At 57.8% G+C, this 16,417-nt stretch overlaps 1 protein-coding gene across 4 annotated transcripts in view; it reads right to left on the bottom strand.

Moving 5' to 3' along the window:
* Positions 1-10,782, bottom strand: part of NTNG2 (netrin G2) — a 63,735-nt gene extending 52,953 nt beyond the window's left edge. For 2 of the 4 annotated variants that reach the window (XM_036261257.1, XM_036261254.1), the window contains exons 1-4: positions 9,500-9,663; positions 9,177-9,378; positions 6,966-7,090; positions 6,040-6,727 (exon numbers count right to left, since the gene is read on the bottom strand). In XM_036261257.1, coding sequence (XP_036117150.1) covers positions 6,040-6,252 — 213 coding nt within the window. In that variant the 5' untranslated portion in view covers positions 6,253-6,727; positions 6,966-7,090; positions 9,177-9,378; positions 9,500-9,663. Of the gene's footprint in view, positions 1-6,039; positions 7,091-9,176; positions 9,379-9,499; positions 9,664-10,654 lie in introns of those variants that run through there. The other 2 variants (XM_036261256.1, XM_036261255.1) reach the window with 2 other exon arrangements.
* Between the last annotated feature and the right edge of the window lie 5,635 nt (positions 10,783-16,417).

Here is a 16,417-nt window from a genome sequence, read left to right on the forward strand (position 1 = left end):
GTAGGTGGAGAGGCTTGTCCCCGCCATCCACACAATGCCCCTCATGTCGCCGGTCCCTCCTCTGCGCCTTTGCTCCTGCCCTTCCTCCTGCCCTGACCATCGCTCCTGACTGCCCCCAGCCCTTCGAGGCCGTCAACCACCCAGACCACCCTGAACCGCCCCCGCCCCCATGGCTCCCCCACGTGGAACACGCGGCCCACAGGACTGTCTTCAGCCTGCATTTTCTGCTCTTACTCCTCCTCTTGTCTCTGAGGCTAAATTCCAGGATGGAAAACAACAGCTCACCTGTGGAACACCTCCTCGGTGCCAGGCCCCCCACTGAGGCCGTTACACGCCCTGTCTCATCTCATCCCACAAGCTGCCTTCGAGGTTGTGTCTGGGATCACCCCATTTCCAGGTGACAAAACTGAGGCTCAGAGCCACAAGGGACTTACCCGAAGTGCCACAACCCAGAGGGGCAGGACAAGGATGAGCCCTTCTGCCCCATCCCAAACCCCAAATCCCCGTCCACCACGGGTGCAGCCTGCCTGCCTGTCCATCGTCCATCCCCGACCTCGTCACACATGGGATTTGAGGCAGACCGTGACAATACATGCAATAGAGGAGAAACATGAAAATATACAAAGAATCAGGGCTGGGGAACGTAGAGACAACCAGGAAGATAAGCCTGGGGGAAGGTGGGCATATGTGAACTGGAAAGTTCTAGAATCTCTAAGTCTCTGGCTGTCTTTGGAAAGACGTCCCCTCCAGGCCCTTCTCCCCACACTCCAGCTGCACTGCCCCATCCTATCCCCCGTCTGCTCCCAGGAAGTTGACCTCACTGTACAACAAGGTGAGAGCGGAATTATTTCTGCCTGAGGCTGAGTCCTGCCTCCAGCGTTTCGAGAGATTGAGCAGCTCTAACTAAGTGCTGGGTGAAGCTCGGGTTCCAAAGTCACTTCCTGCTTAAGGACAGAGCTGTGCAGACCTGGTGTCATCTGATCGCGAATCCCACAGAATGGGGACTCTTACGGAGAGAAGCAGAGGCGTTCGGTGCCTCCTCTGTCCTGATCAAATCCCTAGTTCTTCCTGCAAGACTGAGCTCTGACCTCTCCTCCTCCAGGAAGCCTTCCTGGCTCACACTGTCCTGCTACCCTCCCATCCATTCGTTCAGTGACTACTTACTGAGCACTGAGAGCCGAGAGCGAGGGATGGAAGCTAAACCCTGCTTTTGAAGAGCCCACAGTCCCAGGAAGCACACATCAGGAGTGTAATCACTAGCATCAACTGTGCATCTACTAAGTGCCAGGCGCTGTGCTCATGACAGTCCCATACGTGCATTTTATGAATAGCTCCGATTTAAGGAAATAAGTCTCAGAGAGGTTAGCCTCATGCCAAAGGCCACACAGTACAGGATGCCAACGCCTATCTCTCTGTCCCTAGGGCCTGAGCTCTTAACCGACAGGCCACGTCAGTGAGCACAGTGACAGGGATGTGCCCAGATGGGGATGGTCTAACTCACCTGGGCTAGGGTGTCAGGGAAAGCCTCAGAGATAAAGGAAGCAAAGGAAGGCATTGCAGGCAAAGGGCACAGGCTGGGCACAGGCAAGGAGGGGCAGTGTTGGGGTGGCTGGCAGGAGAGACGGGCCCTCACCTTTGTCTCTAACATCTGTTGTTTCTCTTGTTGCTAACTTGCATTTTCAAGAGTATGTCATTTTCCCATCACTACTGTGCCTGTGTGAGGTCAGTCCTCAGTCTACCGACGTGAGAGGTGCTACAGAGAGGAGGAAGGCCGGTGGGGGTGTCCCCACGCTCTCCTCTGGGGGTGTGGGGCCCTAGCCAGGGGGCGGGCGGGTGGAAACATCTTCTGAGCACGGAGGTCTGGCAGGAGGTGGGGCACCTGGGACCTCGATTCTGCACATGGTGTTCAATGTCATGCTGGGGAGGGCTTGAGGACTCCAGGGCCCACCTGCCATCTGCATTAATCAGCTGGGCAGACCCCCTGGGGGAGTGATGGGGGGGCACTCGCTGCATCTGGGTAAACGGAGGCACGGAGAAAGGAAAGCAGGGCTGGAGGGAGGCGTGTGCTTCAGGATGTGCTTGCACACCTGCCACGACCCACCTGCCACGACCCAGACACCTGTGTGCTGACGTCCCTTCAACCCAGCGTTACATGTCCATCCAAGCTGGTGGGTAGGCACGGCAGCCACCATCATCTCCCATTACAGATGGGGAAACTGAGGCTCAGGGAGTTTACAAACTTGCCTCAGATCACCAAGCCCGAGTAGAGTGGCAAAGCCAGCGTGCGAGCTCAGGTCTTCAGGGTCCAGGCCCAGGGCTCGTGCTGGGACAGCGTGCCTCCTCTCTCAGGAACCTTCTACCCGTCTCCGCCCCCTCTCTGCCCAGACCACTGCACTCTTCCTGCTCCTGTCTTTCTCCCTCAGCAGTGACTCCCCCGCCCTGCAGAGGCGCCCTGGGGTGGACAGTGGGCGACCTTGATCGACTGGGGAAGCGGTGCTTCTCAGACCACGCCCTGCCTGCATCAACCCCCTGGTGAGCAGCTTCGCTCAGCAGGGCTGGGGCGGGACCCGGTACTCTGCATTTCTGACACGGTGCAGCTCTGCTCCTGGTCCAAGGACTACATTTGGGGAGCAAGTGGGTAGTCGTAGGGCTGTGGTGAACATCACCTGTCTGGCCTGTGGCTGGTGCTGCGTTTTTCTCCCTCTCCCTCTCCTTCCTCACCATCTCTCTCCGGAAGCTCAAGGGCTAGCTTTTGTCTCAAAGGCACAAGGAAAGGGCTTCCTCCTTCCTTCACAGCAGCTGTCTCCTCTCTCTCTGAGCATGCTCCTCATGCCCACTGCCTCCCCTGCCCCCCTTCCCAAAGGGATCCGGGAATGGCAGTTGCCCTCAAGGGCTGAAAACCCTTTCTGGGCACCGCCATCCCCTCGTCGCCTCGGCCCCGCAGCCTCGCCAGGCCGCCCTCTCCGCAGGCCCTGGGAATCAAGGGGTGCAGGGGCATCTCTCTGCTCAGCCCTCGCTGAAATGTTGCCCTTGCCCAAGAATCCTCGGTTGACAGTTCATCCCTATTAATTCTCATTGTGCATTTAGGGCCCATAGGTTTTTATTTATTCATTTATCTTCCTTCCCCTGCCCCTCCCTCACCAGGCTGGAATTTACAATTCACTTTTCAGGTGGCTTTGCTGAAGGACACAAGCCTAGGGGGAGAGAGGGTCTGCACCCCGAACCCTGAAAAAGGCAGCTGCCCCCTGGTCCCTCTTGCACCCTCAGGGTGCCCTGGGGCTCGCACTCCAGTTGGGTGGTTGTGGGGACAGCCCAGCACCAGCTGCAGGAGGGTTCCCTGGAAATAGGGACCTGCAGGGGATTGCTAGATTAAGGGGGCAGTGGGCCGCCTGGCTACCGTTAGGGTGCCCCCTGGTGGCGGGTTAACACTTGCTGTGGCTGGAGGAGTTAGCTGCCTGAGCATGCCTCCTCATCTGCCCGCTGCCCTGAGGCTGAAAATACAGGGCAGAGCATCCTCAGGGGAGAGAGGCGAAGAAAAGAGGCAGGACGCCACCAAGGGCGTAATAACAACAACAACAACACAACCGCTCCCGCACATTGAGCACCTACTATGCGCCAGCACTGCACCCAACACACATGACCAGGCTGTACCCCCACCCCCACTGTGACAGAGCAAGAAATCTAAGCTGGGAGAGGGAGGCCAAGCCACCTGCTGGCAAATTCCCAGCATGCCTTCCAGACCGAATGACCTTGGCAGGATTTAGGCAACACCTTCTAATCCCTAAACTGGGATTAGAACAGCACTGCCTGAGCGCCCTGGAGACACTCAAATGAGACACACGCGGGACCTGCTCAGGAGAGACTGCAATAAACTGGTGTGGGGGTTGGGATCCGCCTGGGTGTGACCCCCTCCTCCCTGCAGAAGCCAGCCCCCGCCCAAGGAAGGCTGCATCCCCAGCCTTGTCAGCTGCACATTGTAATCAAAGACAGAGCGGATGGCAGCCTGTAATGAAATATTTAAGTCCATCAGACAGGTGCCGAGACATTGGGGGCCCACCTATGAGGGGATGTTGGAGATTGCTCCTTCCTCCCCTGCCTCACCTGTCTTCCCAGGAGAAAGAAGGAGGGATCAAAAGCCTCTTCCCAAGCCCAGGGCTCAAGGACACCTGCCTGGGCTCAGGCTGGTTGGCATCAGGACTGTGGGGGTGACCAGCCCACCGTGGCAGCTGCACTGGGCTCTCTGTGTGAGGGTGGAGGTCCAGGGCCAAGGTCATCCGAGCCAGCTTCGGGCAGGAGAGGGCCTTGGGCCCACATGTGATGGTCATCTCCACTCCTCCAGTCCTTGGCCAGAAGTGGTCCAGCGAATGATGATGTAGCGGCTCTGCCCCTTACCCCTCCCTCAGCACATTAAGGAAATGATTAATATTTAAGAGAAGAAATATAGTCAGGACTCTAATACGAGAGGCAGGAGTTGACTCTGCCCAGGGAGTTTTCACAGAAGTCCTCACACGGGCTGAGTGGGTGGGCAGCCAGCCCGAGATGCGGACTCAGAGCTGGGCTCCCCCCGGCCTTGCCCTGACCTCCAGGCAGCCTCCTTGTCTGTCTCTGAGCCAGTGGCGCTCCGAGGTCCCCAGTGCAATGATCCCCATGGACTACCCAGCGCCAGCTCCCAGCCCTCCCTCTGTCCCTCTCCCTAGCCCAGCCGCTACCCACAGTGACAGCTCCTGACTGCTGCACAACCAAGCAGGGACCTGCCTTCCTGGGCTGACTGCCCTGTGATAGGATCGAAGTGTCCCATGGGACTGAGGCCTCCTCAGGAGCCTGGTAGGGCACCAGCTCAGGTCAGCCATAAACCCAGGGACCTGGAGGTTCCCCCAAGGACACGGAGGCAGCAGACACCCCACAGATGACACTGAGCCCCTCCTGTAAGCTCCTGCTGCCTGGCTGCCCTGCCCAGCCTCCTGCCAGGCACTGGGCCTCCAGAACAATGCCCAGCGGGGAAGGCACCTCTGGGCAGGCACTTTAGCTCAGTGATTTTGGGGCCAGACACCTAAATCACAGCTTCACCCCTTCCTGGTGTGTGCCTTTGGGTCTCAATTTCTCCATCTGTATGATGGGAATGACAACAGCTAACATCTAAGGGGTGCTTGCTCTGTGCCAGGCCCATTCTGAGCATTTTACACACATGAATTAGCTCTCTTACTCCTTACAACGACCTATGAGTGTGTGCTATTAGTGTGCCCATTTCACAGATGAGGAAACAGGGGCCCAGAAATACCACTGGTCCAGAGCCATCCCCTACAATTCCTACTTTAGACAACACAGAATCAACTTGGCTGAGCTGAGATGGATGGCATCTATCAAGCTCTTAGCCCAGGCACTCAGGAGTTCCCATGAATGATCCCTGCCATTATTGTTGTTGTTGTTGATATCACTTGAGTACTGAAGGGCCCCGTGGCACGTAGGGATGGAACTGGAAAGGCACCAGGCACACTGTCCATCCTGGTCTGACCCTCTCCTTCCTCCCTTATGAATACCTCTGAACTTCCATCACACCTCCCATGGTGAAATGCCAACTCGGTGCGTGGCATACCCTGGCCTGGCAACACTGCTTGCTGGATTGGATCAGGTGAGGCAGAAAGGGTGAGCAGAGGGAGGTCAGAGCGTAGTGTTGCAAGAGTACCTCGCTCACTCCTGCAGAATGCTGACTTCCTACAAGAGAGGCGGGGCTTATCTGGGAGGCGGGGCTTATCTGCCAGGCTGGAACTGTGACAACTACGATCTTCCCCAGAGAAAAGGATCTAGTGGACCACTGGCCAAGGATTCCCCCACCCCAGAGAGTAATGTCACATGACCCCAGGGTCCTCAGGGTGGTCTCTGCTTTGGCACATTTCCATGGTGGCACAGAGACGCGGTCCCAATCCAAAATGCAGGCAAGTCGGTCTTGCACCTCGGTCCTCCCACTTTGCTCCCCCACCCCAGTCTGTCCCAGACCCCCTCCCATCGGCCCGAGCAAACAGCAGCGGTGGGCTGACTTACATGGGAGCAGAATCTCTCAGGGGGGTCTCCACACGTGATGCCCGAGGGCTCCACCTTCACCTTGACGTAGTCTTTCAGGTGCATTACTTTGGGTTGGCAGGCGTAGAACTCCCAGGTGGGGCCCTCGTCCGAGGTCACCCAGGATTTGCAGATGTCATAGTCCCCGGAGGCCAGCGGGAGGCAGTGCAGGAGGAGAGCCAGCAGGGCGAGCATGGCTGTGCGGTCCTCGGGGGTGCGGCCCAGAGAGGCCGTGGAGAGGCAGCGGCTGGGTCAGGCGGGACTCGGGCCTCAGCATGGAAATGCTACATCTACCAGGCGGCGAGGCCGGCTGTCCCAGGGACTCGAGCGCGGCCGAGGCGCAGCGAGGAACTTGTTTTTCCCACCAGGCCAAGATGGAAAACTCAGAGCCAGCGTTTCTCAGACTGCTGCTGGGCAGATCAAGAAGTTGCCCATAACTCGGTGTCCTCCTAACCTTGGCAGCACACTCTCCCAGAGGCGAATCTGGTCAACTCAGGCAGGCTCTCCGATTGTGACAGTGGATGGAAATGGGATAGGGAGGAACTCCGCGGGGAGGTGGCATGGGGCTGGATCCGATTGCCTTTAATTGTTGTCCTCCCAATCAATCCTGGTCTTTCAAGGGCCCTTCATGTGTGATGTGCTCAGCACTACTGCACAACAACCCTCTGGCCTGTGTTGTGAAGATAAAATAAAATCAGAAGGTGGACCTGCGGGCTGGAAACATGGTCCCTCGATGGGGCTGGACTTGGCGGTTCAGACCAATAAAAGAGATTTCTTTTCATATGGGTTTAAAGTGACAACAGTTGTGGGCTGGACTAGAACATAAAAAAGCTACTGAGGTGTTGACTGGGGAGAAGCTTATTTGGCTCTGTCTTGGTGGGGACAGGCACTAATGGAGGCCAGCTGACCTTGGCTGGTAGCCATTGGCAACTTATTATGAAGTTTCTGGGACTTCAGCTCAATCCATGCAGGTACCCAGGGTCTGGCTTGTCTTTCATTGTAAGAGGGGAGGAGAGCTCATTAGCAACAACACCTGCAACAAATTAAAAAGAGAAGGGGCGATAAGGACGTAGAAGAACAAAAGCTCTCTGGCAAAATGTGCAAAAAACAAGGCTGCGTTAGCAAGGTCTCCGGAGGAAACTGGGTTATTTTTACCACTATTGGAGTTGCACATTTGAAAACCGGGCACATTATTAAAAAGGTGATGCATTTTCTCCTCACTTAATGGGGGTGTTAGGCCAGCACAAGTGCCCCTGCTTGGGGTCAGCGACTCTCTAAAACATCCGCAGTAGCCAAGATTGAATGGTTGCTTCAAAACACCATGACTGACTAGTCCAAACATCAAAGCAGAGATGCGACTGTAACCACAGGTGCCGATGGGACCTTGCACACAGGTACAGGTAAACTGGTCCCTGAGTGGGCCAACGGTTAGGAACCAGGGGCTGATAAACAGCTCTCCAAATTCTGCAGTGGTGAGTTCCATTTTTAACTCTAAGACGCTAGGGATGTTGAAGACTTCAACAGAAGTGACAATAATTTGTCATTTAGATTTTCTGATCAAGGCCATCATTTTGCAATCATCCTTAGAGGGCATGTTTATAAACAGACCACTATTATGAGTATTGCTTTACTATTTTAACCTACTGGTAATCATTTAAAAGCCCAAATAGATACGACTCATACGAATGTTATATTGTGAAAACCACGAGTCCAGTAATATTGTATGTTCTCAGACACGTGACACATCACCAGGAGAACTTGAGTCCAGCCAGTGCGGGATCCTGACCAAAAATACTAGCCAACAGGGCAAAGGTTACTGCAATGAGTCACAGCAGAAGCGCCGTTACTAATTATTCTGGTTATCATGCCCATAATTATTGCATCTAAATTCCCTAACCGCCACAGCATGGGTGCTGACCAGCCTGCCTCTCACTCACATCCCCTCCAGCCACTGTACGCAGAGGGTCCCTGAACAGTCAGCTCCGTTCCATGAAACCCATTCTCCACCCAGACACAAAAACACTTGTGCCCCAAATGACAGACTGGAAGGGTGGACACTGTCCCAAGGGGGCTGAGGACTCAGCACCTCCTCCAGGAGAAGCCAGTGCCCCCAGCTCCAGGCCCTGGTCATAAATCTGAATTAAGGCGGCCCCTGCCCCTCTCTCTGGCTGAAGCTCTGTTGATGGAGATGGATGAGGGGCAAGGGGACCACATTTTCATGTCTCACCTCTGGCTGTTTAAAGACAAACCTGTTATAGAGTCTGCCGGGCCTTGAATGCGCTCCTGGCTAGAAAACTCTCAGAAAGAACCCGCCTGGCGACTATTTTTACAACCCGAGAAAATGTAGTAAAAATAAAATAGCTCGGCCTGCAAAGGTTTGGATGCTTTTACCCAAGCGAGCTTTGTGCCGCTCAGAAAAAACGGCAGGTCCCTAATTAATTCTTCCAGCCGCGGAGTCCCAACTGTTCACTAACAGGTAGGGCGCTCCTGACGGCAGGGGGTCCCGGGGCGCCGGGCTGCGGGCTTCCTTCATCTGCAAGACCGGCGGCTGCTCCGCTGCTCGGCGGCTCCGGGTGGGCCGGCGCTGGACCCGCCGGCGTGGGGAGGCAGCGAGGCCCGGAGGCCGGGAGGCCCGGGCCAGCGGCGCGCGGGGCCACTCGCAAACCGATTGCGGTTCTGTTGGCTTAAACGCCACGCAGTCCCCGAAAATGGGGCAGACGACAACAAAATCTGCCGGGGGCGGGGGTAATGAATGCGTTTACAACTAGTCAATCAACTGGGCGTTGCTGCCACCGTGGAGGAATTGTGAACTCAGCACGCGGATATTACAGTCGGTTTTTGCCAAAAAGAAAAAAAGGGAGGGGCGGAGAGACGCCACAGTCCCCGGAATCAGGAGGCGGAAAGCGGAAGGGAGAAGCCAGCAGGGAAATTTCAGAGTAAGAGGTTGTATCCCGGTGGATCGTTTTCTCCTCGGAAAATAAATCTCCACCTGATATTATTAAGAAACTGCAGCTCCCCGAAACAAATGGAATCGATGCGCTTTATTTTCTTTTAAGAGTCCTCAGGAGCCGAGGGGGGCTGATAGCCAGGGTATTAAAAACCCGAAAATTAGATTTTACCAGGATTTCTGAACTCCGGTTTCTCTGTCTTATTGAATTAGCGCCTCTCGGAGCTGGCTCCTCCCGGACTTGCCGGCTGCGCCCTCGCCTCGTGGGAAACTTGCCGCGTGGGCGCGGAGCTCCGGGGTCACCGGAGGGGGACCTGGGGGCTTCTCCCAGGACCAGGCCCACTCCGAGGTTCCCTCTCCGTTCCCAGCGCGGGCTGCCGAAGAGGGTGAAACTGCCTTCAGGGGGTGGTGCTGGGAAGAAAGGGGGAGCCGGTCGGGGTCACCTGCCCCCCCCCCGCCCCGGGCCGGGCCGGGTCCAGTAGGTGCCCCGCTCACCGCCGGCTCAGCGAGCGTCCGGGTTCCGGAGGCCCCGGTGCCCCGGCCCGGGAACAGGAGCCTCCTCTGGCTCCCGACGACCCCAGGACCCTCTCTGCGACTGAGGAGCCCCGAAAAGTTGAGTGCGGAGGGGGTGCGGCGCGAGGAAGAGGCCGCGGCTGGGCTGCTGGGGCCGGGGCGCGTCAGCCCTCCGTGGCGCCCGCCGATGGGGTCCGGGTGAGTCCGCGCGAGTCCGCGCTTCGGGTGGGCTGCACGCGGCGTGCACAGCACTTGGACGTGCCGTGTGATCCCGCAGCTGCTTTTTGTCCACCGAAGTTGAGTGAAGCCATGGGAACAATGAATAATCAAGCTTTTAATGAAGGCCAGGTCGGCACCGAGGGTGTCCCCTCATTGGGCGCAGCCTCCCTTAATTAGAAGACACCGAGCGAAGCGCCACAAATTAGTTGCACCCGTTCCCCTGCCGCCGCCCCCTGCTCAGGCAGACAACTTACTCCCGCAGCGGCGACCCGCGAGCCCCCCGGTCCTCTTCCCGCTTTCCTGTCGCTTCTGCTCCCCCATCTGTGTGCCACCCAGTTGGAGGTTCGCCTCCACAGCGTCCCCAAGCCAGCCCCTGCATGCCCCCCTCCTCCGTGAGTCCACCCCTCCGTGGCACAGACAGAAGTTTCCAGTCCTGCATGGCGAAGAGTTTCTCTGTGCAGCTCACCCATACCCAGTTTTCGGAGAAAGGGGAAGGGGGTGGGGCGGGGGCTCTGGACGGTGGTAATGAAATTGGAGTGGGGTAGCGGCGCGAGAGAAGGGTTAATTTCCTCTTTACAAACACATCCAGGCATTCTAACGACACCCACCCTCACCACACACACACGATGGAAAGAGACCCCGGTGGGGAACAGCCAGCCAGGAAGACGAGCTACTCCTTTAAGATGCTGCTACAAATGCACACTCACACACCCCTCTCCCGCGGCTCCAGTCCTCCGCTAGTAGCAGCCGCTACCAAACAACTTTTGCATCCGAGCCGTTGCTGGCTGGGCTGCTGTAGCGGCTCCTGGGCCCGGGAAAGCCTGCATGGTCACCGAAGCCCTTTAAAATGAAACCAGGCTGGCGAAGCTGCAGCAGCTCTCCCCCCGCGGGCTCCCGGGCGCTCCCCGCCCGCCTTACCCCGGCTCGGAGCAGCTTCCCGGAGCGGAGACCCGGGAGGCCGAGGACCGCCACCCTATGGCGCTCCGCCTCCCCTCCGGCTGGCGCTGGGTGGGGGCGAGGGCGGAGGGCTGCGAGCCGGTGCTCCTTCCCCGCGCCGCTCCCGCCGCCGCTGTGGCCGCCGCCGCTGTGGCCGTCAGAGTGGAGCTGGGGAGCCCTCCGGCCGCCGGGGGGGCCGCCCGCAGCCGTCCCGGAGACGCGGGCCGGGGGAGGGGGCCGCCCGCGCCTCCAGCATCGCCCGCCCTGGCCGAGCGGGAGGTCGCCGCTAACAAGTGCAAACTTTTTGGTCCCCCTGGGCGGCTCGCAGAGGACCCGCGCTCGGGCGGCGGGCTGCCCCCGGCCCGGGTGGGCTTCGCAGCTGCTCGTCGGGGCGCCGGGGCATCCCCTGCGCGGTGCGGGCCAGATGGCGGGGCGCTTCACTGCCCCCCTGCACTCCGCTCCAAGTTAATGCCGAGGCTAAATCCTCCTGCCATCACTCACGATCACCATCGGGGCTTTTATCTCTCGGTCTGATCCGGGCTGCGTAACTTCCTCTGTGTGGCTTGAACACACCATCCCACCACGGAGCAACGGTCTTAAAGGTGCAGGAAGGAAATACTGCGAGACTCGGGGGACGCGCCACGGCCCCGGGAGGGGCGCCGCGAGCAGGGGCGTCCCGGCGGGCCCGCGGCCAGGATGGCCCCAGCAGGCGGCCGCGGGAGCGAGCCTGCTCTGGGGGGTCGCTGTCTAAACATCTCCTCCCGGCCCGGGGGCCAGCGGGTCCCCGCGCGCAGAGCGCATCCTCAGCCAGCTCGGGTCAGGCGCGGCGGGGCTGCAGCTTCCTTTTCTGAAACCCAGGGGCCGACCGGGTGCCAGCGCCCCATGGGCGTGGGGGCTGCCCCATCGGCACCAGGGAGGGGACCAAGTGAGTCAGTCCGCCCACCCCAACAGCCAAGGGCTCAAGGCTGCTGCTCTGACTCCCTCGGTGAAGTGCTGCCGCCCAGAAGGCCCCAAGCAGTGGGTAAAGAGGTGGGTGGGTGGATTTGGGGAGATGGGGAGGGGGAGCGATTTGAGCGCACAACCAGAGCCTGAATACCAGCTGACACATGCCGCCTCCACCCTGATGGGCCCTGCTTTTGAGAAGCCAAGCCATCTCCAGAGGGAGAGCAGAGTAGGGGGGCAGGAGGGGCGCACTCCCTGGTTAGCAGGGGAGGAGGGTGTGGGAGGACTCCTGCAGGGGTAAGGCAGAGGCCACCCAGTTGGCCACACTGGGCAGCTCTGGGCTCTTCAACCCCCTGGGGGTTTCCTGCCAGGCTGCTCCCAGGGTGGTGGGGAGAGCCTCTGTCTTCCAGGGGGACATGTGGTTTCAGGTGCTCCTGGCCTCCTCCAGGGTGGGTTCTCACTGCAGCACACAAGCAGACAGCACCATCATTTGGATGCATCAAGAACAAAGAGCCTGAGGACACAGGGAGAGAAAGAGAGGGACTGGTCCAAGGTCACAGAGGGTGTCAGGATCAGGAGCGAGATGTGGTACCCCAGTGCTCCACCCCTCTGCCATCCCCTACCTCTGCCTTAACCCTTCCCTGCCTCTGGTCCCGCTGAGCTTGGAGAGGGGCTGTACTGCTGAATCACATCCAGGCTCACCACAGAGCAGGCAGAGGATGCAGAATTAAAGACTGTCATGTGCCTCAATAATAATAATAATGACATTTATTGAACACCTGTTTTATGCCAGGTTCTTTGCAAACCAGATTGCGAATTATCCACCGATTCATCCCAACAGCCCTGTAACTTAACTCCTGTTAGCCATGTCCCAAGGTATAGATGAAGCTTAGAGATGTTAAGGTACTTGCCCAAGGTCACACAGCTACGGAAGTCTCTGACCTGGGAAGCAGGGTTCTCAGTCCCCCAGGTGGAACTCTGCCACTACCTGACTTGCTGATTAACTTGGGCACGGCACAGAGTGCTTGTGGGCCTCAGTTTCCCCACCCGTGAGATGTGAAGAGTGAATCTTTCTTTCCCAAGGAGGGGTCAAAACAAGGCCATCAAGGGGCCCCTCCTGCATGTGGGCTCAGATCCCACCATTCGGAGAGGGGCCCACACCACACAGCTGTCCTCGGGAGCAGATGCTTGCCAGCCCCTGGGCGCTGCTCCCAGGCCTCAGAGCGTCAGGCAGGAGGAAGCTCCTCCTCCAAGGAGGACACATCTCGGTTGGATTTTTAAGCATGCCGCCTGCAGGGAGCAGTGCCGGGCACAGTGTGGGGCTCCCTGGAAGGCAGGGTGAGTGATGACCTGGGTCAGCCCTCAGCCTGCTGTCGCCCCCTCAGGCAAGGTCGGGCCATCAATTCCTGGGTAAAGCACTGCTCCTCCATCATCAGCGAGACTGGCTGCTGACAGGACAGCCAACGAGGCACGGAGGAGGATGCTTCTTGTTGTGGTTCATTTAAACACAGTGGAGAGACCCGGGGCATGTCCTGCTATTGCCCCAATAGTTTCTGTGACCATGCCAAGCTGTGTGCCGCTGGAAACAATGTTTAAAATGGCTTTCCAGGCCCACTCTCCCCAGGACTCCCCACCTCCCCAACAAGCTGAGGCCCACAGGCTTTTCCGGGGAGCCATTCCAGAACCTGTTTCTGTCGTCCCGTTTCCAGGCCCTGGGAATTGTGGGGGAGTGGAAAGAGCACTGACCTGAGAGTCAGGACAATGGATTTTTTTTTGGTTCGGCCCCTAACTAGCTATTGGCTTGGGGTCATCACTGCCCTGCTCTTGGCCTCAGTTTCTCCATCGGCATAGTGAGGGGCTTGGCCCAGGAGTGTGGTCCCTGGGGACGATCTGAGTTGACAGCAGGTCATAGCAGCCTCCAAGGGATGCGTTCCTTTCGAGGGAACAGTAACGTGCTTGTTTCCGGGGACGGGAAACAAATAGATTCCAGCCATGTAGGGACCAGGTGGTCAAGGGACGTTCATTTTTAAACTTCATTATGGTACCTTATGACAAATGACCTTTTCCCAGCAAAGAAAAGAAGCCAAGCACCAGGGGCAGGAAAGTGTTAATGAATCTCCCCCCTGCCCCCCAATAATCGCTGGCTCTCTCTCACCAGCAGCCTAATCATCCTCTTCACTGGTGGGATTTTGGCTCCGCCGCACAATTTTAATTTGAATTGTGGATGTGGAATCTACTATCAAAGCATCTGCAGAACAATGCATTTAATTCTATTCCATCTGTTTTTTTTTTAAATAGAGATATATAAAAGGATATATAAAGAGAGAGATGTATCTATCTATCTATATCTATGTACATGTATATAATAAAGATACCAAAGTGTGTGCAGAGGGAGACGGGCAGGGGCATGTTTGGTACACAGATTCTTTCTGTGTTGCTTGACAATGAGGAAGTATGTCTAAACGGGTAGACGAGTAACAGGAAATTATAAAGTCACCCACAAAAATGATCTACTAGCTTTGCAATGAGAGATAACAGATGAGGTCCAGGCCCTCTGGAGATTTCCAAGAGAAGGCAGAGCCTGCTGCAGACAGACAGAAGGACAGACAGATGAGTTCTCACCGCTGATTAGAGGCAAGGGTAAGCTCAAAGCCACCCCCACACAGGCTCACCCTTCGCTTTGTTCACTGACTCTTATGCCAGACCAAGACTGTGATTTGTCCCCTTGACCTTGAGCAGTTGCGATGCGGCTGTAAGTAGGTGGTAAGAGCCTGGGAACTAGCCCAGGACCATCCAGGAGTTTCCAGGCAAGCCTGGGCCCTTAACTCCCACAGCCAAGGCAGGGGTGGGGCACGGAAACCAAGACCCAAGCCCAAGGCCTTCCCCAAGGTGACACTCCAGCAGAGGCTGAGGCCGCAGGGAGCACCCCGACTCCTCTCTGTCAGTTCTTTGCTCTAATCCCCAGACCATATTCCCATTAATTATTATTACCTTATTAATCATACCGTGATTAATTCAGTAATGGGGATTCATAATTGATTGCATTTTTATATGGCGCCTTTCACCCACACATGTCTTGAGATGTGCACAGCCTCCGACACAAAGCAGAACTTGTTCTTTGCTCGCCTGCGTTTCGCTGGGGAGGCTTCTCTTCCAGAGGCAGGCGGCTAATGACGTTGGGGCACACTGGGCTTCCGGCCCAGCTCCGAGCCCGCCCCCCTGGACGGTGCAGCTCAGGCCGCGCCTTCCCGGCCAGGGGTTCCTGCTGTGCCCCGCTTCGCCTGGCAGTGGCCATGCCCTGGGGACCCTGCAGACCCACTCCCTTGGCAGGTAAGCCTGCCTGTGCCCTCTGCTGTCGGGCAAGGGCAGCTCAGGCTCTGCAGGGAGGCAGTACCACAAGTGGCACCGGCCCAGGGTTCTAGAGCTTGACTTCTGGGTGGGAGTCCCGCCTCTCCTGTTAAGTAGCTGTGTGACCTTAAGTAAGCTACTGCCCCTTTCTGCCTCAGTTTACCCAAATGAAAGCCGAGAGAAACGCAGGTCTCTCCCCTCCTAGGGTTATTGTAACATCGACATGTAGCGATGCCCGTAGCTCGCAGTGAGTCCTCCGTAAATGTGGGCAGCCTGGTTCCAGCCGCAGCGGCAGCGCTGTGATTAGGCCAGTCTCGTCCCTTCTTCGAGCCTCGGTTTTCTCAGCTGTGAAATGGGGTGACTGGTCAAGTTTGAGGGTTCCTTCCAGATCTTTGGTGAGCGCTTACTATAGTAATGGTTGGGATCCGGGGCTTCGGAGTCAAGCAGCCCTGGGCTCACACTCCTGCTCACTGTTTCCGAGTCGGTGACCTCGAGCTAAGGATTCACCTCGCCAAGCCTCAGTTGCCTCCTCTGGAAAATGGGGACAATGACAGCATCCGATGCCCAGGTCTGGTGTAAGGATTTAACGGGCCGTTCGGCTTCTAGGAAGTGTGAGCACAGGTGGCTCTGGGGTTCCACCCAGGCAAGGTGCACAGCAGTTCACGGTGTCCTCCACGCTGAGAAAGATGCTGTCACCTCCCCGCTCAGATGAGCACTCCGAGGCTGTCTGTCCCGTGCCATTGGGTCAGGTTAGGCAGGGTCAGTATTTGCACCCGGCCCGCGGCTATGCTCACTGATGTGTGGTCTCTGAATGAAGAGGGTTACCCCCAGATTGTTTATTCCCGACAGTCTTGGGAGAGGACTGGCATTGCAGTCCCCACTCGTTAGCGGAAGACCTGGGGACCCAGAGTGGGCCAGAGCCTTCTCCAGGGCACACGGCAAGCCAGCGCCCGGGGAGCCCTCGGAACAGGCTCTGCTGAGTGCGTGGATGCGTGGATGTGCCACTGGGCCGCCTGCCTTCGCCTGCTGAGTCTCTTCCACGGCCCCATCCCCCACGCTGGCTGGGCTTCCTTCCCCAGGGGACTGTCCTGTTCCTGAGCCCCAGGCAGCATGGCAGAGAGAGCCCAGCCCGGGAAGAGTCTGCTTCCTCCCAGCAAAGCTGCTCAGCTCCTTCAGGAGGGGTGGCTGCTGCAAAGAAGCAGCCCCCTCCCCGGTTCCTGCGGGACTAGCAGACAGCTGGGGTTCCAGCCTGCGGGGCCCAGCCGGGGCCAGAGCACCTTCGGCAGACAGCAGGTCTCTGGTCCAAAGGCCCCAGGCAGAACCAGCTGCTGGACCTGGGGGTCTCTGGGGTTCCCCAGGTCTGGGAGACAGGGATGCCAAGGAGCACTGGCCTCCCTCTTTCAGCAGGGGCCCTGCCAGCTCCTGCCTCAGGGGACACCTCCCTGCAGGGGGCTC

This window comes from Molossus molossus, unplaced genomic scaffold (genome assembly GCF_014108415.1).
Source record: "Molossus molossus isolate mMolMol1 unplaced genomic scaffold, mMolMol1.p scaffold_m16_p_14, whole genome shotgun sequence".
In the NCBI taxonomy this organism is placed as follows: domain Eukaryota; kingdom Metazoa; phylum Chordata; class Mammalia; order Chiroptera; family Molossidae; genus Molossus; species Molossus molossus.